Source organism: Dama dama, chromosome 3, assembly GCF_033118175.1.
Source record: "Dama dama isolate Ldn47 chromosome 3, ASM3311817v1, whole genome shotgun sequence".
In the NCBI taxonomy this organism is placed as follows: domain Eukaryota; kingdom Metazoa; phylum Chordata; class Mammalia; order Artiodactyla; family Cervidae; genus Dama; species Dama dama.
The window spans coordinates 66,126,443-66,151,492 of NC_083683.1; the positions used below are offsets into that span (position 1 = coordinate 66,126,443).

The 25,050-nt window shown below is 39.2% G+C and overlaps 1 protein-coding gene across 2 annotated transcripts in view; it reads left to right on the forward strand.

Annotated features, from left to right (window-relative positions):
* The first annotated feature begins 4,979 nt into the window (after nucleotides 1-4,979).
* TAFA2 (TAFA chemokine like family member 2) overlaps nucleotides 4,980-25,050 on the forward strand; it is a 531,569-nt gene continuing 511,498 nt past the window's right edge. The window contains exon 1 of one of the 2 annotated variants that reach the window (XM_061123303.1): nucleotides 4,980-5,771. Coding sequence is in view for 1 of the 2 variants with exons in the window: in XM_061123296.1 (XP_060979279.1) it covers nucleotides 7,981-8,000 (20 nt within the window). In the remaining variant the exon portion in view is untranslated. Of the gene's footprint in view, nucleotides 5,772-7,862; nucleotides 8,001-25,050 lie in introns of those variants that run through there. The other variant, XM_061123296.1, reaches the window with a different exon arrangement.

Consider the following 25,050-nt stretch of genomic DNA (forward strand, 5'->3'; position numbering starts at 1 on the left):
TCTTCCTGACCCAGGGATTGAACCCGAGTCTCATGTCCCCTGCATTGGAGATGGGTTCTTTACCACTAGTGCCACTGGGAAGCCCAAGTTTTTGCCCATATCCAGGTCCAAATGATTTTTATTTCCCTGCAATATAGAAGACAGCCTATTTTAGTGCTGGTGCTGGGGAAGGTAGAAACAAAAATAAAACCAAGGGGCGTCCCTGGTGTCTCAGTGGTAGAGAATATGCCTGCCAATTCACGGGACACAGGTCCAGTCTCTGATCCAGGAAGATCCCACATGCTGCGGAGCAGTTAGGCCCCTGAGCCACAACCACTGAAGCCTGTGTGCCCTGGAACCCGTGCTCCACAGCAAGAGAAGCTGCTGCCACGAGAAGCCTGAGCACTGCAACTAGAGAAAAGCCCCAAGCTGCAATGAAGATCCAGCACAGACAAAAGTAAATAGATTAAAAAAAAAATTAAAGCCAAAACCAAACCAAAAACTGGTTTTTTATTTAAGTAGATCCATCTGGTTTGATTTCTACTTCTGCCACTTAATCACAGTGAAACTGTCTCAAGTTTTTTTTTTTAAATGTGTAAAATGGGGTTATATCATGTTCTTTGATGTAAATGGTAGAGAATCTGCCTGCAATGCGGGAGACCTGGGTTCAATCCTTGGGTCAGGAAGATCCCCTGGAAAAGGGAATGACTGCCCACTCCAGTATTCTTGTTTGAAGGATTCAATGGACAGAGGAGCCTGGTGGGCTGCAACCCACGGAGTTGCAAAGAATCAGACACGACTGAGCAACTAACACACACACACACATTGTGTACTTTATGGCATGTTGTGAGGACTTAAGGATTTGAGAATTTTTAATAGAAAGCCTCTAGCAAAAAGCTTAAAGTGCCCCAAAGTGATGTTTCAGTAAGCCCTCAGAATGTGAAGAGCTATACATGGAGTTGCTATCAGTGAAGTTCTGCATTTCAAGTAATTATTTTTTACTGCTTATATGGGATGAGGCAGGCAGTTTAAATAAACAGATGATTACAAATATCATCTCAAGATTTCTATTAAACTGGGACATATTTGCTGCTTCGTTTCAGAGGGAAAACAAAATACTTGATTTCAAAGTCTAGGACGTGCTGGAAATAGGAAAACCTTGACCTAAAAATCATCAGAAATTATCTAGATATTTACAAAAAGTACAAAGGCTATTATAGAATTATGAGTTTGGATAAGAAAATTCTATTATTTTTGTAATTAATTTATACATTTGTTCTCTTTATGAACTTCTTTTCTACATTTTTGTAAAAACATATGGGTTTAATATTGAAAATAGGATGAAATGGCATACATTTTAACAATAAAATACAAATTTAGCAATATGAAAAAATGATAGATTTTCCTGTAGTCACTGAGAGCTACTGAATTAAAAGCTAGAGGGATTATAAAGTATGCTTTATATTTCTTGTAAGAAAGGAAAGCCAGTGTTCTAAAATGATTTTGTAAACGGCTATTCCTCCCAGCACAGAGCCCAGGTAGTCATTCCTGCTTGGACTCCATCCTACTACGTAACATTGCTGATTGAGAATTACTGTAGGATTGGCAGTGAAACAGTAGGGCCAAGTGTCTTAAAATGTAAACCTTGCTTCCTGGGAAAAGTTGCTAGGCAAGCGGAACAAAATAAAAGTCTTTGACCATATGATATGAATCTTTTGAAAGAGACCAGGTGAGGGTACCTCAACTGATTGACATGTATTTGACTGATTCAAATCTACTCTAGTACAATTAGCTAAAAGAATAACACTACATTATTTAGCTTTGGCTCATGTGTGTGTGTGCGTGTGCGCGCGTGTGTTCCATGAGGACTTCCCAGGTGGCACAGTGGTAGAGAATCCGCCTGCCAATGCAGGAGACACAGAAGACATGGGTTCCAACCCTGGGTTGGGAAGATGGCCTGGAGGAAGAAATGGCAGTCCACTCCAGTATTCTTGCCTGGAACATTCCATGGACAGAGGAGCCTGGCGGGCTACAGGCCATGGGATTACAAAGTACATGACTGAGCACACATGTGTCATGCTATTACTCAAATGAAAGGGTAAAAACTACACTGTACCAGCAAATAGCAACTATGACAGTATTCTACAGCACAGCATCGTAGAAAAACCTGTAAGCAACGCTGTAGAGTGGACAGTAAACTCACCAGACACGTACGTCACCCGAGTGTCCAGGAAACCGCAATCAGAAAGCTGAATTTGGCTTTAAAAGCATTCGCTCCTTGTTTCAAATGACTTCAATTAGTTTAAGCTATTTTTTTAAAAATAAATTCTTTTCTTTCTTTAACCCTAAACTAAATTAATTATCTCATTAAAATAGAACTACTCCAAAAATTCAGAGTAAATGGAAAGGAGTTTAATAAAAACTTGAATACATTTACAAGTAATTTTTAAATGGAATTTTTGTTTTCCTGCTTATTTTTACTATTAAAAATTTTTATACATTTTTTAAAGGTTACTTTTCATTTTATACATTTTTTCATTTTTATACAATTTTTATACAATTTTATAAAATGTATACAATTTTTTATACTTTTCATTTTATACATTTTTAAGATTACATTATAACTTTTTAAATAGTTATTACAAACTATTGCTTATGTTCTTATGGTTTCCCAGGTGGTGCTAGTGGTAAGGAACCTGCATGCTAATGCAGGAGACGTAAGAGACATGGGTTCAAGCCTTGGCTTGGAAAGATCCCCTGGAGTAGGGCATGGCAGCCCACTCCAGAATTCTTGCCTAGAGAATCCCATGGACCGAGGAGCCTGGTGGGCCTCAGCCCACAGGGTCACAAAGAGTTGGCCATGACTGAGTGACTGAGCAAACATGCACATTGGGTGTATTCTTGGTGTCGTACAACACATCCTTGAGCCTATTTTAGACCCAGTACTTTGTACCTCTTTCCCTCAGCCCCATACGGCCCCTCTCCTCCCCTTACTGATAACCACTAGTTTTTTCTCTGTATCTGTGGGCCTGCTTCTTTTTTGTTATATAGTTTCATGTATCATACAGAAATATGTTGAATTAAAACTTTCAAATAGTTCACAAAATCTAAATATTAATGTGACAGATGGACCCTAGCTTTAACTTGACCAAAGTAACAAAACATTGTAACATCTGTGACACTGTCTTACTGAATCAAACTTGTGTCCACTTCCTCTAGTTTAGGAAAGCCAATCTACAGACTCTGGGTTGTGGTGAAGGAAAGAGCAATGTTTATTGTTGGAGCCAGACAAGGAGTGCTAGTGCTGTTGCCCCCAAAAAACCCAGAACTCCTTGTCTGATGCCCACAATAATCACTGCATTTTCCCTTACCACAACCGACTGTCAGGAGATCGGCTTTACTGCCCAAGGGTGAGTGGACCCAAGTTTTGGCTTGGTAACACTACTTACTAAAACGATCACCCCAGCCTAGTACAATTTAAGATAGCTAAAAAGTGAAACTATGTTCCACATTTCTTTGTAAATGTGGCAACCAGTATTACTTATATTTATAACTGGTGAAAGCAGTATGTGGCAGTCTGTCAGTGGTTTTAGTGTGTTAGAGCTATAAAAGCACAAAACTTCAGAGCTGGAAGGAATTTAGTCACCTTGACAATGATTAGTTTAGTTAAATAAGGTGTGGATATCGGCTCCAAAGCAAGATCTGTGAGTTATCCCTAGATAGAAGGGGTTTGTAAGATTTCCTGGATCCATCAGGGTCATTTCTTTGTTTTAGATTTTCCAAATTCATTATTCATACTTATTAATTTTTGCATAATCCTCTAGTCACTAGATTAAAGTTTTGCTCATGGCCAAACTCAGTCAAATTGAACCTTAGAAGACTCTTCATTTGAACCCTTATGCCTACTGTTTAAGTCGGCACCCAAATGGACCAAACCTGTAAGGACATGACCTTTCAGCGTCTTGCTATTAAATTTCTGTAAAGACTGTAAGTTTCCTTTATCAAGGACACTACTTAACGAGGCCTTCGGTACAAATCCTGTCTATAAATAAATTAAAGATTGGAATTTGTAAAGCCAAAAAAACTCTCTGAAGCCAGATGCTCTTCTTTTTCTCCGTGGAAAAATTCAAGTCCCTGTCAAGTTACAGCCTGTAAAGCGTACTAACCCGGACCTCCCTCTAGAGGGAGACATAGTCCAGCTTTTCTACCAACCGCTGCCCTCATCTTTTATCGCCTCTTTCTTTTTCTACAAGACCGCAGTTTGCTCTCAGAAGCAGGTGCGGCTGCTGAACAGAGGTGGCTATTGGGAAGAGAGATGGAGGGAGGCGACGCCGCCTGGTTCTGCCCTCGCATTTTCTAGCTTAACTCAACCTGGAGTGTTTGCTGCTGTTTTCTCCCTGCGTTCTCCTTGCACCACACAGGGAAGCCAGTCATTCCGAACTCCCTGGACTTCCAGGCTGGGTGGAATAAGGGGTCTGGGTGGAACAGGGGATTCTGTCCTCTACGGTGACTTTTCAAAAGGCACCCACTAGTGTGTTTTTGACAGTGCAAGCACCTAGGGTGCGAGGCGGAGAGGAGGCTTCGGTTACTAAACAGCTTCCTTTTATTCCGGGGGTCTGATTTGTTTCCTCCGCCGTGCCCCCCGCCTCATCTCTCTCCCGTTCTTTAGCGAATTGACACAGACAGCACCTGCTCGCTGGTGTTCGATGTCGGAGCTCGCACCTTCTCGGTGGTGACCGCGCCAGCATACGGGGACAGGGGGACAGCGGCGATTCCCCCCCATCCAGCCCGTGATGCCTAGACGAGCAGCGGCTGGGCTGCGTGGGGCTCTGCCCGCAGCACTTCGACGCGGGATCGAGGGGCTGCAGCTGGCTAGGAGTTGCTGTTAAGTGGACTTGGCGCCAAGTCTCGGAACCGGCATCAGCTGAGACCTATCTGCTCAAAGCCGGAACACTAGCGCCTGCCTGCACCGAGCAACTCCAGCGTCTTGAGGGCGGAGGACAGCGAGCTCGGAGCCTCTCCTCCGTCTTGCCCCGAACCTCCCCAGCCGCTCTCGCCCGCCGGAGACCCGGGACCTGCGAGAGCCGGGGAACTGGAGAAGTACGCGGCGGAGGCGGCTTTCCTGAAGGTGAACTGTTCCGTCCAATTGCCTTTCCCCAGAGAGCAAAAGGGAGGGCGGGAGACAAGGCACTGAGGATGTGTGCGTGTGTATCCGTGTGAGGCGACGTGCAGCGGGAGGAAAAGTCGTTACTCGGCGTTTTAAACGCACACAGATCAGGGATGAAGAGCGGCGATTGCTGCGAGACCGCCTAGATTCTCGCAGTGTGAGGAGCTGAGCGCACCGCGCGCATCCGGCGAGGACCGCGGGCGACCGCGGGCGCCGGCGAGGCCTGGGCACTTCGGGTCTCCCCCAGTCCACAAATCTTTTGGTTACTTTGACTCGAGAAAAACGAGAGGAGGAAAGAGCCGAGGCTCCCCGCACGTCAGCTTCCGCCCACTTTAAGGGGATTCCAGTTTGGATGGCAAGAGATTCCTGAACCCTCTTTTGCTATCGGAGGAGGAAACACGCGCGCGCGCACACACACACACACACACACACACACACACGCTCGGGGCCACACTCACACGCCCTCCGCTAGCACACACCTCCAGACTTCGGTTCCCTATGCCCCAGAACGGTAACGGCGGATTGGCATCTCGGAAGCGATGCGAGAGCGATAAGACTGGCGCGGGTCCGCGGAAGCAGCAGGAGCATCGCTAGGTGTTGCCGCCACCAGGAAGCCGGGCTGCAGGTAGGTGCCGGCCGCGCCTCCCGCCGGCTATGGGGGCTCGCGCGGCAGCCGGAGGACCTGGGGGTCGGGGGCTGTGGGGAGCTCGCCCGGGGGCAGCGAGGGGGTGATGGCAGATGCTAGTTGGGCGGCCCGGCTAGGGGCGGGAGTAGAGGAACGCCGAGGGGGTCAGAGCAAGCGGAGGAGGCTCCGAGAGCCTTGCCCTTCCTCTCTTCGCTCTCTTCTCTGCCCCATTTCTCCTAACACAGAGAGCCACCCGGCCGAGGACTGAAGTGGGTCTGAATTCCATCCCTCTACCTGACCAGTCTCGGTTGGTAATCATTTTGGACTCCTAATAAGAAGCTGGGGGTCGCGTATAAGGGACCCTGACATCAGTAGCATGCCAGGTCGTCTTTCCGAAATCCCCACTTTCTGTCTACTTCTGATTATTTCTCGGGCCTGTCTGCAGAAGGTGGGTGTTTCAATGAGGCGATTGCTTTCTCCACCTCTGTTTTCATAAAGAATCATCTGGATAAGTTCTGGCGCCTTGTCTCTGTAAAGGCTGTACTTAGATTTGGTAGCAGACGCTTTACTACTGAGATAAAGATCTAGTAAAGGATACTACGGGAGAGGTTTAGGACAAGGATCATTTTAGGAACAGCGTTCAGGAAACACACACACACACACACACACACACACACACACACACACAGCTTCGAGAAACTAACGGTTTTTCATTTGTTTCCGGATGGATGTCCCCACAATCTTGCTAATACTACACGGTTTTTCTGACTCACCGCTTGCCTGGCCCATCCCTCTTCCATTGCAAAAGGCCAGGTTCCACCAAGAAGTGTTTTCTTTTAGGCCACTGTCAGTGGGGAACGTGTTATTTCCAGAAACTGCCTTTGCAAAGCAAAGTTTGAGGTCCATCGCCCTCTTTCCCCTAGAACTTCAGGTTGAGCTATCTAGTCTCCACATAAAAAGGGCGAACTGTCGGTGCTTGAGAGCCCCTGAATAGATGAGTCGGTGAGTCAGTATTCTACTTCCTGAGCAAGTGTTGAACAGTTGCCTGGAGCTGTGGAATCACAGGTGTAGTCACTACAGTAACTAGCTAGCCTCTCTTCACCGGGTGCTGAGTGAGTTGGGCTTGCGACCATAAGACAGAAAATAATCTTTTTGAGAGTGTTAAATACCGTCTTGAATTTTGCTAGCGCTGTTCTTGAAAAAACAAAGCCAAACCTGTATGCAACCTTTGCTCTGAAAAGTAACCCCAAAGCAGCTGGTGTTTAAGGGCCTTTTACTCATGACAGGATGAATTTTAATGACTATTGACTGCATGATAATTATCTGATTCCTGTCTTCCCCAACTAGATTGCTTGAGACATCAGCATTCAGACTGTTATCAATTAACACTTTAAAACTGATCTATTAGGCAGTGTAAGTTAAGACAAATGAGTAATTAATTTAAGATTTCTGTGTAGAGTGCTAAATGACAATAACTAGCAGAGGAGGCTGAAAGCACTTCTAAACCCTTTAAAAACCAGGCATTAAGATTATCTGTATTTATTCCAGCCTTCCCATGTTTGCACATGTACTCTCAGACTAGTGACTAAACAGTTTCATATCTCACAGCTAAGATGATTAAAAATGATCAGACACATTTAATCTTCTCTCTTCCTACTTTATCCTGTTTTGGATCTCCTCCTGGGTCAGTTGTTTGCATATTGACCTTTGTAGAATGCTAATTTTTAAAGTCATCAGTAGCCATTGAAAGGCCATTACTAACCACACTGGAGTTTATTTTATTTTCATTTTCTTAACTTTCAATGAAAAAAATTGGGTTACATTATTTATAGATATAATACTATGAGAACAGTGTCACGCTGCCAACTGACTTCTTAGATACAGTGACTTTTAAGAGGCAGAACACAGTTTCAGTAGGTTGCTTTTTTCAAGTTAGGGTTTTTTTTTTTTTTTGAGACTGGAATCTTGATTCTTGCCTTTAACACAGTTTTATAGTTTAGGGTGCTTGAACTTAACATATTTATACATAGTGCTATGATGTACGTCTCTTAAGGAAGAACCAAAAAACTTGGCATAAAAGCAAACACCTATAGTGCTACAAGTTGTGCTAAAAAGGAACCTAAGGTTACTGAGTTTGTGTGCTTTTGAAGCTGAAAAGTATTAGCTATTTTAAGTGACAGATTGGAGAGTGAAGATTCATTGAGATCCCATGGATCTATGTCAAGAAAGGTACGTATTGCTTGAAGACTGCATTATAGTATTTACTAAACACCAAGTTATAAAATGTGATAACACAGCTGTAAAAAGATCTGTTTTTAGACATGGCCACTTTTCCTTTTTAAAAATTTATGAAGTGATGAAGCTTAGGGAGTGATAGGTTTTACGGAAGTTGTTTTGTATAGTTTCGAAGTTTTAGTGGTCCTGGGTTCTGTATCTTCAATATAGTATTTTAATTTTGATTCTTTTACCAAGTGTTTTTGAGTATTGAAATGTTGAAAGTGCATTTTAGGGTTGATTCATCACTAGTTGCAAGTATGGATTATCCTATATAGATAGCTAATATGTGCCTCTCTAGCATTTTCCAGGCTTTTTTTTTTTTTTTTTTTTAAATCATGAGCTTTGATCAAAGGTACTGTCCGATTCTGCCTAAGTTCAGCTGTGGCAGCAAGCTGATGGGCGTTTGCCTCTCTAACACATGTCCCAAACTAGGAATGTTCTAAAGTGTCTTCACTTTATTTCTAATATATTTGAGACAATGAAACAACCAGAGTGCAAACAGTTCAGTGCCCCTGCTTTTACTTTTCCAGTATTTTATTAGGGATGCCTCATTAAGTCACATTATTCTGCAGCTATTTTGCTCGTTGAAGATTCAAGTAAAAATAAGGAACTTGACTGTGCAATGCAGTTTTGTTTTCTAGGTGAAAAACCATAAGTTGAAGTAAAATAAGCATCTAACGCAGCCCCCTTTGATCTATACCTGACATTTACAAATGCAGTTCATCAACCTGTTATTTGTAGGGCTCCATCAAAACAAAGAGAAAGAAATGCATTAACACAGTGTTTCTAGATATGAAGGCCAAATCAGCTGCATCAACCTCATATCTGGTCCGCATACCTGCACAGTGTTTCATGAGATATATATTGTTTATGAACCATTGATTTTAATGCCAGGTAATACAGTGAATTTGCCATTTTGTTTGAAAATTCTTTGATTTATTTTGAACTACTTGGAGCACATGGAACTGTACCACTGAAAGAGGAATATATTCTCACAATGAGTCTTTTTAGAGAACAGTCTTACTTTAGGTTTAGAATGCAGTCTGAAATAAGGGTGAGGGAAAGTCAGGCCCCACAAATAGCGACCTAGGAGTTGGTTTTGGTTTTTAAGTTGTCATTGACCACTGGTAATTTTTAGAAAGTCTGATTCTGTTCATTTGGCACAATGAGTCAGTGACCTTGTCAATACTATATAGCTAGCAGTTTTTGTCTTCTCCTCACTCTTGACAGAAATTTTAAGAGGAATGGTTAGACTTAATTGGAATGTGAAGAAAAATGGTACTTAAATACTTTTTTCTGGCAATATGACTCTAATCTCTACTTCTATATGTTTATATATGTATGTGCATACACACATATGCATTTAACGGGAACCGTGTATTGAAGAGGAGAGAAAGCCTTTAAAAAAAGGTCTACATTTTTAAAGTACCTAATATTTCACTCTTTTACATGATTTGACCTATAGTGCAACCGTAACTGTCATTTAACAAGGTTGCTTATAATTGAGCTTTAATCTTTGAGCCACTGTTGCAGGCAATATTTTTTCTCTTCAGTTCTTTCTTTTGGAGATATTTTTATTCATTAGGCTAAAAATGCAAAAAAAAAATCAGTTTTGTCCTCTATGTAAGGGCTCTTTGGAATGTTTTTATTGACACCATGACTGGCAATCTCAACACATTTTAAACAGTGAATATATCTGTATTCTCTTTATTAAGTATGTACCTCTGCAGTCAAAACACAAACTGTGCATTACATGAGAAAATGCTATTCTGGTTTCAAATGGTATCTATAAAATTTCCAGAAACATATTGATATTACACTCCAAGTTTGTTAAATTTCCTAAACCCACCCACTTCCAATGTGTGTACTGCATATATGTGTTGGGTTTTACCCTATACATTTTACACTTTACTATAAGTGTAGGCCACCTAGTGACTGGAATTAGTGAAAAATTTATGCAGTTGATTTTTATTAACATTTAAAAAATAGAAGACTTTCAGGTTACTTGGGATTCATATAAGACATGAATACATAAGCTATAAGGAGAGTATTCCATTTTATTCCTAATTATCCATATGGGGTATATAATATAACTAGGAAATCAGAGCTTATATGCTTTTATTTGATAAAGTCCTTTTAATCACTTCCTTTAGCCTCCTAAATTACTCCATAGCTCCTGTAATTATTTTATAATTTACCCTGAATGGCCAGTTAGAGAAGGTACATCTCCCTTTCCCCTAGCAATAGCCAAAACATACTTATTCAATTACATTTATATTTATAGTTCTCCTCTTACACAGTAGATTTTGGAAACTTTTTACAGAGACAGAGATTGGATAATGTGATAATGCTGCCTTCTTAGCAATTATAGTGGTAGGCTGAATTTAGTACTTTGACAAAATGGGGACAATCATCCCAACAAGTCTCCCTTGCTCTTTTTTTTTCTTGAGCCACATAAAGCTAAGTCTTCATATAAAGCCTGGAGAGCGTAAAGTAGCTTTTGATGAATGCAAGGTTTGTTTTACTAAATATTTTTGAGTTTTTTCCCTACTATGAACTAGTCACTGTATAATTGCATGCATGTGAATGGGCAACTGTGTTGACCTTTAAAGGTCATGCAAAGATTCTAAGCCTTACCATTTGCAGTGTTAATTGCCTATGGCCTCCTGTTGCTGCATATGGAGCTTTCTGTTGAGTTTAATAATAAAGAACAGATTATGGAGCTAGCAGATTATACAGCTCTTTATAAGTGAATTCATGAAGATATCCATGGTAGGCACTGTGACAGAAGATTTTTTGAAAAGTGTATATGTGCTTTAAAGTTAAAATTTTTGAGCAGAATCACCTGGGCTATGAGAAGACATTATTTCTGGTGCAAAAAAACTGATCATTTAAAATTATTTTTGTGTAAAAGCTGTGCTTTGGTTTTATTTGGCTCTGACTGAGTTTTCACTCTGAACATTCTTCTTGGAGATCCGCAAAAGAATTGTACTTAAATATTGGAGAAAACATATGCTTGTCCTTTCCTGCTCTGTTATGGTAAAGACCATCTAGATGAGAAAAGCAACGTGTGTTATTTATCCTAGTCTGCATTATCCTGGCTTCATGTTTTTTGACTTTATAGATTGGAGTAAGCAAAAACAGCCAACTACAAAAGGGTTATGTGGTTACAGGAATAGTAATAACAAAATCTCAGTCTAGTAATAGAACACTGAGACTGTTAGAATATGTTCTTCAAGATAACAAGCCCTTTAAACCCCTAGAACTTATGTCTACTCAAATAATAGAGCTTTGTGCATTGATGTAGCCAGTTTGGGACTGCTCAGATCAGTCAAGAATTCAGAAGTGGTCAATTCAGATCATTTGAGGAAAGCAACATATACACTTGTATTTTTAATTTATATTAGTTTATGGCAGTTCCAAAGTATTTAAGGTGGAAAACCTAATTATTATTACTGTTTCCCTCTTAGTTTAGTTTTACCTTGTATGATGGATGGCATACTCAAACTTGTTGGTGTTGAAGAGTTCAGTAAATTCTTCCTTAGAATGGCCATCAGACGTATCAGCAGCAGTGACCTGGTCCTGCTTTGGTTTGTATTTTCTTCAGAAAGTTGGCTTGAATTGAGTGAAACTGTTCTAACTTTAGTTTTCTTTCATGGCATATAAGGAGAAAGGAGGTAGGTGATCTACCTTTTAGGCAGGCAATCCAAAGGCCAAGGGTATTGAAATCTCAGACTCTGGAAACAGAGGCCCCATTTTGGGCAGCTTTAAGTTCAAGGAAAATTCTAGCCTAATTTTTTTTTCTCCCTTAGCTTTAGGTCCTGAAATGTTATATCACAGTAGTTTCCTGCTAAGAAGCATATTTAGCATTTGTTGCAAACTTCTTTTAGATTGATTGTTGGTGTGTGTATAAATATACCAGAACTGGGTCAAAATTTAGAGTTTGCTATTTGAAGATATATTTGCTCATCACATTATTTGTTGAGGGGTTAAAATTCATTGGCTTGCATTTTGGTTAGCAAATACATTTTGAAAATGATTTTTATAAAGCCCGTGTGGTACCGTGGTAAGAGCTCTGGAAATTCTTTTGTAGCTCTACCAATAAATAACCACATAACCACAAGAAAATCACTTTACTTCTCTGTGCCTCAGTTTCTCAGCAATATATTTGCTTCATTCAAGTTTTCAAGATAATTAAAAATGTATTTTTTGCTGTGTCCTGACCTATTAAGCTTCATGGTGTGGGAAGTGTAATAATGTTGCAGTGTATGCCTTTATTTAGAAAGTCAAGATATGGCTAGCACAGAAAGTTCCTGGAACACCAGTAAATGTTCCAGAAGTGCTTTTCAGTAAGCAATTTGTCAAAGTTCAGTTCTATATGATTGGGATGGTAATGATGTTAATGATGTTTATGATGACGACTAAAGACTATAGATGAAGGGACACAAAATGGAATCAGACTAACGCTTATTCTGTTTATCCATTTTTTCCTAGTATGCATGATGCTGTTTTGTTGCAGAACAAGTTGTAACAGGCCTTGAGTCTTAGGTTTTTGTTGGAGTTACATGTCTCTTCTCTACTGCTGGTTTTCAGAGTCACTGAAAGAAAATGATTTGGTTGATTAACCCAAATAGAACTAGGTTAGCAAATGAATAATCTTCATATACCTGTTGATAATTAAACACCTTCATTCAAAAATCTGCATGTGAACTTTTGACAATTTATAATCCTTGGGAAAGTTCATGGATCTATTCAATGTCTTGAACACTCACTAGGTGCTTGGGGGTATTTCAGTAAACAAAGATACAGGATTTACCATTTTAGTATAATACTTAAAGTTTTGAAATGAATCTGGAGGAATGGTTCAACAATGTATTTGTGCTATAGCTGCTCTTTTGTTTATAACTGAAGTATAGTTCCAAAAAGAAATAGTTAAAATATCTGAGTTGGAATGAGTTGTGAAGAATAATATCACAGTATATATCTAAGGTGAGGTAATATGTAGTTAAGTGGGTTGATTCTAGCTCAAAAGATGGATTTTCAAACCAGTGTAACACAAACAATGACTCCTTTTCCTGTTTTATGTACATGAAAGAAAGAAATTCAGATAGACTGAATGACTTGATCAGTGACATGATGCTCCCTGGAGACTCTTAAAGGGGTTGCAAATTCAAATGTGCATAGGAGTCTGGCTGGGAGTGTGAATCAGTGAAGTTGGCCAAATGGAAGATGACAAATGGCAACAGACACCCAGTCTCAGCTACAGTGTTGGGGAGACTGTGGGGAATGGTAGAGATTCTGGCCAACATCCAGGATGGGAGACCTGAGCCTTGCCTCCGTTTGTGGCCACGCCAGAATGTGGGCCTGGTGTTGCTAGATTTTCTGAACTGTAGAAGAGGACTTAGAAGTGTAAAATTTTTAATGCGGAAGTTTTAGATTTATACATGACGCCATTCAAACTTGAAACACTGGGTGGGCCAACAGATATGCCTGCAGGCTGTATGCAGGCCAAGAGCCGTGAGTATGTCACTGTGGACAGAGGGATATGTGAAGACAGCTCGCTAGGGAGGTATGTGTATGCCTGCCCTTCTGTTGTCGGTAGCCACAATCCTCCAACCCCACGTGCGTCTGGAGCCAGGGTGGTTGACAGCAAAAGGCTTAGCTGGAAGAGCTGACTGATCATAACGAGTGGTTCAACCTCACCCCCGGATTTAGTGTTCTTATTATGGGCTCATTGTACCGTTGATGCTGAACTCCTCTTGATGTTGGTGGTACTTTGGAGGGTTTAAGCGATGTGCTGGGAATACAGAAGTTTACGTGTATGCCAGGTATCTGGAATAGCTCTATAGTTTCTTAAAACCATTTCCTTTAGATCAGTGCTTCTTAAAGTTGGAAATGCACACGAATCATCTGGGGTCATTTTGCTAAAATGTAGGTTCTGCAGGGGGGCCTGGAGATACTGCATTTCTGATAAGCTCTTGTGTGGGGCTAGTGCTGCTGGCACTGGAGTTGCAAGGTTTTAGAGAGCTTCTTCACCTGCATTTCACTCCATGCAAGCAGAAAGGCTCCGACTTTTACTTCTCTGACAGGCTTCTCCTTGTAGTAAGCAGCCTAAACTTGGCCACCAACTTCAAACACTTTTCTCCAAGGCTCTTTAATTTGAGCATAGAATTCATAAGCGTTATGCTTAGTTTTCTAGTCTTCTATTTAGAGTACATATTTTCCCCCCCAAACATGTCAGAGATTGCCTTTTCTTCACATATTAATGAAAATTTCATTTATTTCCTACCGTTTGAAGAAATAAGTTTATAAGTAAGGCGTTATCTTAAACACAGATCTAGTCTAGTATACAAGTCAGTTTTAGCTCCTCAAATCATTTTTGTAATTTCAACAGTAATTGCTTTAAGTTTAAATGTCACAATTTTGGCCACAGTGTCTTGATTTTTGTTCAACTTAAGTAGTTATTAGGAATATGTGGGAGGATGGAGTTGGAAAAAGACGGTTTTCCGTGTGTGTTTATTGTGCTTATAACTTTTGAAGTGAATCTCTCTCCTTTTCTTTTTTGCTCTGATAATCCTAAATAGCTTTCCAAAAAAAGTGATTTCTTCAACATTGAAGGCATAATAACTTATTATTTAGGGTATTTGACTTTTTTATAATTATTTTTTTTCTAAACCAGTTTTACTAATGCCAGAGGTGTTGTATCTCAGATGCGTAACTCGATTCAACTGAGAGATGACCTAGATCTCATGTTACAAGCCCAGTAAAAAAAAAATTCTGTTACCAGTTTTATCAATGTCCTGGAAATTCTTAGGTTTCCTTCTTGGTATGTTAATTTCAATCCGAGATTAGATTTAGACATGTCAGAGGGAAATGGTTTGTTTTCTTGCATGTTGTATGATTAATGCTATTAAATCTTAGTCAGTTTCCTTTAAGTGCTTTCGAAGTTTCTATGACATTGAATAGCTTTGCTCGTAGCTGAATAATGATATGAATTGATTTTCCTGAATCTGTTAGACTGTAAGCTCTGTGAGGCGGAACCATAAACATATTTCTATTGATTCCTGGTGCTTAGTGCAGTGTCTGGCATCCAACAGGTACTTAATACATTTAACAGTACAATGATCAATCGTTCATGTTGATAGAATGTCTTTTTGTATGTTGCTTCAATGTGTGAGCAAGTATTATACGAACTGTCATTTATTCTAATTGTGTTCAGTGTGGCTGTGTGTGTGAGAGAAAGAGGGTTTATTTTGACTTGGAATTTCCATCTCTAACCTGAAAGGTATATTGGCATTAAAAAAATAAATGCATTCTAGTCAAAACATCAAAGACAAAAAACAAAATGAGCATGCTGACCGATATTCCATTCTTTCTATAATTTATTGTAACCTGGAGGTTTAGAGACTACGTGTGCTTATGATTCTGCTGTTGTATAAATTAAATAATATTTGTCAATGTCAAATTTAAGTGTTGTTAATCACATATGGAATATATTTTGATTGCTCTTGTCAGTGACTTGACTCATCATTCATTAGGGAATTTAAAGCCATTTAGTCTTATCCACATAATTACCATTTTCATAATTTATCATGAGCCAGATTTGCTTCACTCTTTCACCTTCAGAAACACTATTGACTGTGATATCATTGTTCTTGGCTTCAGTGATATTGAAAATTACTGGTGTTCTAATTTTAAATGCTATTTTGTACAGATAGTATGCATTCAAGTATTGATTTTATTTTAGTCCTTCTGGGTTAAACAGTTTTTTTAAATGCTTGCCACCATAGATGATTTCACAAAATTAAAATTCTTTGACTGTAATTGAATATGAAGGAAACTCATGAGTATCATAAAAACCAAAAAAGTCAGCTGATTTGTTCATTAAAAACTTAAAGTTGGATTGGGTTGTTTTCATTGTAAAAGGTTGCATTAAATTATATATATTAGCATCCCTATATGCTTAAAAAGGTGCTCAAAGCCCTTAGACATAATGTCTTCACTCTTTGAAATATGAAACCTATTTTTGGAACTTTTTAATATGAGTCAAAGGACAGGCTTTACACTGACGAGATCTGATTTTTCTTGGTATTGTTCAAAAACATAGTTTATAATTAAGATCTAAGGCTATTGAACGAGGGCCATTGTGTAACATTTGAAAAAGATAGATCTGTGCTTCTTCCCCAACTCAATCTCAAATATGAGGTTAATGAAAAATTTAGGTACTGTATAGTACTGAAAGATTTTCAAAATCAATAAGTAAAATTAAAGTCAAGCTTAATGTATATTGGTGAATTTTTCTTTGGAGCAAAGTTTCTGTTATATCTAGGAAAGCTATTTAAGTTATAGTCTTCTTTGTCTGGTATCTTTTCCTAGCAGCTGATTACATCTAGTCTTTAAACTCAGGGTTTATGGCTAATATTTCACTTTGTATTTTGTGAAATCTGCTTCAAGTTCACGGAATAGATGGTATGGCAGACTGGAGTAAAATGAAAGCAGAAAGCAGGCTGAATAGCTGGCAATCAGGGATTAAAAAGGTGGCAGGGTTCGCATTTTACAGGACATAGTGGGGAAAAGGTAAGAGATAGGGGCCAGATGGAGTGAAAGGGAAGGAAAAAGGTCAGAATGGAAGTTTGTTCTAGCTAGAATTTTTATACAAGAAGAAGAGGAAATGACCTTTGAGAGAAGGAAAAAATTAGACAAAGAATACATCCATTATAATTCTTGGAACAAAGAGGCAAAATGACAACAAACTAAAGCTACAGAGGAGAGAAGGATGTGTGGTGCCAAACTAATTTTTCCCTCTTGATCTTATAAAAATTCTATCCCGGAATGGGAACTTTCTGTGAAGGTGTTGTTTCTTTCTTTCTTTTTTTTAGCCAAACTAAAAGACTGGGTTCTAGTTCTGACCTTGCCCCTAGATAGTCAACCCTAGAAAAAGTTACTGAACATTTTTGTCATCAGTTTTTTCAATGTAAATGAGATGATTGAATTTAATGATTACTTAGATTCCTCTAAACTTTATGTCAAAGATGACCAGAGGTCATCCTTTTATGCTTCTATTCCGTCCCCTGAACATTATCTTAGACCCCGCTCTGTCTGCTTCCTTCCTAGACTGTGAAATTCTTGATCTGGAAATGTTTTGTTCTTTACCTTGTACCACCTAAGCCTACCTTAGAACATACTCAGGCATTTAATAAGTGTTTTATTAATTGGTTTTTAATTTTATTATTCTAAAATTATAGATTTTTCATCTACATAATAAACAACAGTGTATTCCAGAGGCATAACTAATAACCACATTTGCATGCTGCTTATTATTTATAAAACACTTTTATGCATGTGATTTTATTTGATATTTAAAATCGCTATGAGATCGGGATAAGTACTATCCTCAATTTCAGGTAAGGAAATTGGTGGAGACTGGTAAAAATCACAACTAGTGAGTGCCAAGAAGTTGGCTTGAATTCAAAGCCTAACTGTTGGGAGAAAATTCTCTATGGGTCTCTTAAGACACTAGGTATTCTATAGTTCCATAATATCTTTTTAAGCATGTTTAAAAAGTGAATAGTCCTGGAAGATAATGTCTCCCTCTGAATCACAGGGCAAATTTGCTTACTGTCCAGCATTAATAAAAAAAAAAGTCTCCCTCCAAGGCAAAGGGCATATCTACTAGTAGTTTATTATAAAAGATTTCCTAAGCCCAAGGTTCCACAAAGCAGTGCATATGCATTGTCCATACGGGCTGTTTTGTACTGTACCTGTGGGACTTGGTGGCAAAGGAACTGACTCAAAAGTGATGTTCATTTTTCTCGCTGTGTAATAGCTCCTCTGTATTTTACTCAAGAGTCTTGTGTCTTTTGCCATTAGTTCTGGGGTCCTTCTTGAGACCCATCCTTCTCTGATATTTATAAAGATCCTTTGGTGGCACTATAGAGGTTAAGTTCCATGAGGGTTTGGAATAGGAAGTCAGGGAGGCCAGCTAGAGAGCAAGTGAGAAATGGCAAGAATTTGAAGAAAGAAGTTGGAAGAAGGGAGGAAGAAAAGGCAAAATTTAGATGTAGGAGATGGAACCAACTGATCATGGAGATTAAATGTGTAAAAGAGGGAGAGAAAGAGTCAAGGATAGGTCTTTGCTTGGGTGACCCCCAAAGTTACCCTAGTCTATCTAGATGAAGATAGTTGGTTGAATTTTAAGCATTTTGACTTTGAGGTGCCCTTGGGATATCCAAGAGGAAGTCTAAATAAGTAGTGGTAAATTTGGGTCTGGTGTTTGGGACAGAATTATGGTTTAGACATGGGGATTTGGGAGTCATCAGTGTACATGCTGCTGTTGAAACCTAATTAGGTGTGATCTCCAGGAAAAGTGTTTAACAAAACACCAAGGAGAGAGCCCTGGGGAACAATGAAATATAGAAAGGAATCTCAGCTCTTTTTTATGTCATAAAGAAGAGTCACCTTTCTCTCTGTTGTTTTCTCCCTGGGTTTTTGCTCAGCTTGCTACAACTTGGCCTCATAAACTGAGGAGTCCACCTTTCCTGTTATGACCTGCTGTATAGAGATGCTGATGGTAGCAGGAGGAGAGAGCAGTGCAGGGAATGTGGGGAGCACGCCTGGGATTCCTTATTTCCATTTCCCCCTCTGCTGTCCCTGGATATCATTATGTTTTAAGGCTGTACTCCTCAGGACTGTCGGAGAAGGGAATGGCAACCCACTCTAGTATTCTTGCCTTGAGAATCCCATGGACAGAGGAGCCTGGTGGGCTGCTTGCTGTCCATGGGGTCGCACAGAGTTGGACACAGCTGAAGCGCCCTAGCATGCATGAATGCATTGGAGAAGGAAATGGCAACCCACTCCAGTGTTCTTGCCGGGAGAATCCCAGGGATGGCGGAGCCTGGTGGGCTGCCGTCTACAGGGTCGCACAGAGTCGGACACGACTGAAGCGATGCAGCAGCCGCCGCCTTAGGACTGTCATGGACAAGCGCACTGGGAGGGGATAAAGACTTTCCCCCTGTGGTCTTGACTCTTTATGGAGATCTATAGATATTTTAAAAATTACAAATTTGAGCTTTTACAACATTCCAGGCACTGTACGAAACACTTCATATGAATTATCTCATGTACACAGTAATTCCAGAAGAAGGTACCACTGTTATCCCTATTTTGTAACTAAGTGGCTTGACCAAGACTGCCCAGCTCGTAAGAAGCGGGCGAATCTTGAATCATACATCCGGTCTTCAGGGCTCAGTTTTTAACCATAGAGTACTGCATCTAAGTCATACTTTTTGGAAAAGTAGATCCATTCTGCTTAACACACTGCTGGTTAAAACACTGTCTTGATTCAAATTATTTCTACCTAAACATCCTAAGTAGGTCTTGTCTCTCTAAGTTTAGAATTGTATCATTAAAATTACACTATAACATCCATAGCATTCTTTGAGTATCTCTTAGATTTCCCCTATGTAGCTTTGTATGGTCCTCCAATTTCATATGATAAGGCATTAAGTAATGAGATAAAGAGCTAGCATTCAAGAAAATTTGAAAGATTTATTCATCTATTCAAATATTTGTTCCTTTGAATCAAAAAAGGAAAAGCTCCAATTTCGAAACAAATGTGAGCTAAAGTGTGTCTTTTTCTGGAATTTAAATTCAGGCTGAAACATTCTATTACATTTATCTTACAAAAATCTCTCTTGGGCTCTTGGTTATATAAGAAATGGGTTTCTTAAGGGTAGAGTGGGAATAGCTTAGGCAGCAATCCCGGCTGCCAAACTCCGTTGCTTCTGTAGAACATCAATATAAGACTAATTAGATGCTAAATGCTTGGTGAGTATTGAACAGCGCAATCTTCTAATTTTCTGATTAATGACAAAGCTTCATGGAAACATTAATTATATTGGAAGAATTCAGACAATCCCGTTTTTGAGGAAAACAGAAAATATATATGTAAATGGATTTTTTTCCTTAATAATATAGCAGAAGACACTCCATGGTCACATGAATAGTAGGTTCCTATTCTTGAGGGTTATGGATGTTTTTAATAATATGATGACAAAATTGAAGGAGTGCTGTATTATAGCTACACTATATTTTCTTTGGAATCTGTCTTTAAAGCTCAATGTTAGAAAAGAACAAATTGAATCTTTTTTTTAAATGAGAAGTATCATGCAATGCAATTATATATATGTTCAGAATATATATGCTTTATATTCTCTTTGTATACTTTCTTAGTCTGAATTATTTGCTTCTACAATGGATTAGTAGTTGATGGTAATTTGTCTTATTTATCAATAATTTAAGTATCACTATAGATTATACTCTAAAACTATAAAAAGCCCCAGCTAGAAAGTTTTGTTCGTGAGAGAAAGGTCTCTTGGGAAAGATTTGAATCAGTCCTAATGAGATGGATGAAACTGGAGCCCCTTATACAGAGTGAAGTAAGCCAGAAAGATAAAGAACATTACAGCATACTAACACATATATATGGAATTTAGAAAGATGGTAACGATAACCCTATATGCAAAATAGAAAAAGAGACACAGAAATACAGAACAGACTTTTGAACTCTGTGGGAGAAGGTGAGGGTGGGATGTTTCAAAAGAACAGCATGTATATTATCTATGGTGAAACAGATCACCAGCCCAGGTGGGATGCATGAGACAAGTGCTCCGGCCTGGTGCACTGGGAAGACCCAGAGGAATCGGGTGGAGAGGGAAGTGGGAGGGGTGATCGGGATGGGGAATACGTGTAAATCTATGGCCGATTCATATCAATGTATGACAAAACCCACTGAAATGTTGTGAAGTAATTAGCCTCCAACTAATAAAAAAATTAAAAAAAAAAATCATAACAAACAACAGTGTACTTTCACTTGAAGAGCCACTTTGTTGAAGATGACGGGGCAGTTTTATTTCAAATGACTGGGGATATGGCAAAGTGAAAATGTGGTATAAAAGGAGCTTATTGTAGATACACAATAACTTCAGAAAAGAAGAAAAATGTGCAGTTCAAAGAAATGATATAATCAGAGCAATCAGTAGGCATTTTGAATATTTTTCTTTACTCATTTTATTATAACATTTATACCTGATTCCACCCCTTCCCTGCCATAATATAATAGTTTTAAATCAGGAAAAAGCCTTGGGAATGTAGAATCCAAAAGTCTCATCTTATAAACGAGGTCTCAAGGTCCAAGAAGTAGCCAAGATGTGCTAAAGGGCACAGAAACGGTGTCAGATCCAGGTCTGGAACCTAGTGTTTTGGATTTCCCGATAGAGTGTTTCCACGGCAGCTGTGCCTCATCAGTTTTTCATAGAGTCAAAGTTCTGGAAGGGAGTTTCAGAGGGCACCTAATCTATCTTACTTTCTCACACTGATTTAGAAAGTTACATGAACATTGATCCAATTAAGGAAAAAAGATCTACAGAGAAAAGAATGCTAAAATTTCATTCAATAATTTATTCTAGAGTTTAGTACCCTGTTTGCCAATATATGTTGCTACAGTTGTTGTTTATGGAGCACCTACTATGTGTCAGGCACTATGCTATGTGCTGCAGATACTTAGTAAAACAGAGAGAGTCCTTATTTCTTGGAGTTTTTAATCCAGTGGAAGAGAGAGCTAATACACATACATGTATATATGCATTTTCATATAGACACAAATATATTTGCACATTAGGGTAAGGCTGTATCTTCAGATATTTAGAAAACAGTGTTGTATCAATGGACAGACATACAAGGCGTAAGATTTTGATTCAAAAGGAGAAAAAGATTGGAATTATTTAAAGCTGTCTGAAGATTAAGAGCTTTAGAAAGTGGTGATTTTATAACATTGGGGTGCTCATGAAAGTGCAACTGGACAGCTTCCAGGAGAGCATTATTTTGGAGGCATTCAAATGCTAGATGGACCTTTTATTAAGTTATTTTTCTTTGAACTTCTTTATGGGAAAAATTAAATTCTTTGCCCAGTGGATTTTATTTAGGCTTCGTTTTATTTGATTTCTCTGACATTTGATTTAGATGGCCATTACCTTCTTCTCCAGCTCAACTTCCCTCTGCCCCCCTACAGGCTTAATAAACAATATTTGTGGTTCCTTTCTTAATTGTATGGTCTTTCTTTAGAACCTCTTTTCCTGGTTCCTCTTCCTCAGTTGTTATTTAGTCACTCAGTCATGTCTGACTTCCTTGAAATAATGATGTTCCCTAGCACTCTGTTCTTAGAATATCTACATGTTCATATTTCCTTGATCGTATTTATTCTCATCACTTAACTAGTGCCACTGTGTTGCTGATTTCCAAATCTGAGATTCCAAGCAAGGGTTTTTCAATTGAAATATCCAACTGTATCTACTTCTCTCTATCTGGATGTCTCAGATTGAACTCATTCTCTACTCTTTCAAAACTCTTCCATGTTATCCTTTGTCACCAAGTAATATTTAAATCTAACTAAAAGTTGTTTCAAAGTGGTGAATTTGCAACACTGGAGAAGTTGAATATGTATCAATCACCATGTTATCTAGATCAGAAACTAAGACACAGGTTTCAAAGACTGTGGTCTGGAACAAAGTCCATGGCATGTGGTAGATACTTAGTAATAGTCAACTAACTGAATGGATTAAATTTATGCTTGATATTGAGGTCAGGTTCTTTCTTCCGCTCCTCAGTTCAGTTCAGTTGCTCAGTCATGTCTGACTTTGCAACCCCATGGACTGCAGCGCACCAGGCTTTCCTGTCCATCACCAACTCCTGGAGCTTGCTCAAACTCATGTCCACTGAATCAGTGATGCCATCCAACCATCTCATCCTCTGTCGTCCCCTTCTCCCGCCTTCACCTTTCCCAGCATCAGGGTCTTTTCTGAGTCAGCTCTTCCCATCAGGTGGCCAAAAGTATTGGAGCTTCAGCTTTAGTATCAGTTCTTCTAATGAATATTCAGGACTGATTTCCTTTAGGATTGATTGCTTTGATTTCCTGTCAAACCAAGGGACTGTCCAAGGGACTCTCAAGAGTTTTCTCTAACACCACAGTTCAAAAGCATCAATTCTTCGGTGCTCAGCTTTCTTTATGGTCCAAATCTCACATTCATACATGACTACTGGAAAAACCATAACTTTGATTAGATGGACCTTTGTTGGCAAAGTAATGTCTCTGCTTTTTAATATGCTGTCTAGATTGGTCATAGTTTTTCTTCCAAAGAGCAAGCATCTTTTGATTTCATGGCTGCAGTCACCATCTGCAGTGATTTTGGAGGCCAAGAAAATAAAGTCTTTCACTGTTTGCATTGTTTCCCCATCTATTTGCCATGACATGATGGACCGGATGCCATGATCTTAGTTTTCTGAATGTTGAGTTTTAAGCCAACTTTTTCACTCTCCTCTTTCACTTTCATCAAGAGGCTCTTTAGTTTAGTTCTTCTTCCCTTTCTGCCGTAAGCATGGTGTCATCTGCATATCTGAGGTTATTGATATTTCTCCCGGCAATCTTGATTCCAGCTTGTGCTTCCTCCAGCCCAGCGTTTCGCATGATGTACTCTGCATATACCCGTGATGGTGTGACCCATCGTGGTTTTCTGGGTCATTAAGATCTTTTTTGTATGGTTCTTCTGTGTTTTCTTGCCACCTCTTCTTAATATCTTCTGGTTCTGTTAGATCCGTACTGTTTCTGTCCTTTATTGTGCCCATATTTGCATGAAATGTTCTTCTGCTCCTAAGGGAGCTTAAACCATTTGGTAAGGAAGATTGTGGAATGACCTTTTTCAGTACTCTAAGTTCAGAATGTCTTCAAGGGAAATTAAGGAAGAGAAACTTCAAAGTCTTCTCTAGTTAGGGGACTTCATTTTTTTCCTGTGTATGTAGTGAAGACAGGAGACTAACATCTGTTGAGTACTTTACATTGGGCCATGCCCTGAGTTAGTGACCTTTATATATATATTTGTTCATTTATTCCTCATAATGAGCGAAGGGCCCCAGGGGTTAGTATTGATATCTTCTACCTCATTTTATGGCTAAATACTTGATTGTCAGAGAGGTTAAAAAATAGTTCTATTTAAGGTCACTAAACTTGTTAGGTGACTGAGCTAAAATTTGAACCCAGATTATTTAAATTCAAAGGCAAAGTCTTCCTGCAGCCTTCGTTTGTTTTCTGTTGATCATTTTCCATTTACCAAGGTCGCTGGTATTGTAATTGCATCTTTACACATGGAAACACTTTGCACGTTCATGAAGCTTTGCGTGTGAGTGTGTGCTTACTTACTCAGTCGTGTCTGACTCTTTCCAACCCCATGGACTGTAGCCCGCCAGGTTCCTCTGTCCATGGGATTCTCCAGACGAGAATACTGGAGTGAGTTGCCATTCGCTTCTCCAGGGGATCTTCCCAACTCAGGGATTGACTTCAGGTCTCTTGCATCCTTGTAGGCAGATTCTTTACCTTTTGAGCCACAAGGGAAGCCCATTTAGTGTGTAGTTAGTATGTATTAAATACCTACTTTTACTGAGTTTTATATGCAATAAAAAGAGGGAATAGTCAGCTCTTGCCTTGAAAGAAATGACATAGTTATCAACAGGTTATGAAGCATGCTGTTTAGCCTCATGGAGGTTGTAGAAAACTAATTAAACCACTCTGGATCGAAGATTAATTCCTGTGATGCTCTACTTTTCCTGTTGAATTGTAGTTACATGATCTTTTTGGTGTGTTGATGAATATATCACTTAAGTCATGTCAAGAGTCTTCTATTTAAATGGAGCTATGGTCCCTTTTTAAAGCATAACATTGATTTATATCCCTTAATGTATCTACTTTACTTTGTTGAAAGTATTTATTTATTTGCCTTAGTCACTAGATTATGCGATTCTTGAAGGCAGAGACTGTTCTTTGCCTATTTTCTGGCATATTGTTGTTCCTTAATGTTTATTGGAAAAGGAAGGGAGGGAGGAAGGAAGAAAAGTATCCTTGTCTTTTATCTCCTGAACTTATAATTTTGTTAAATAAAAATATTGTTTGTCTGAA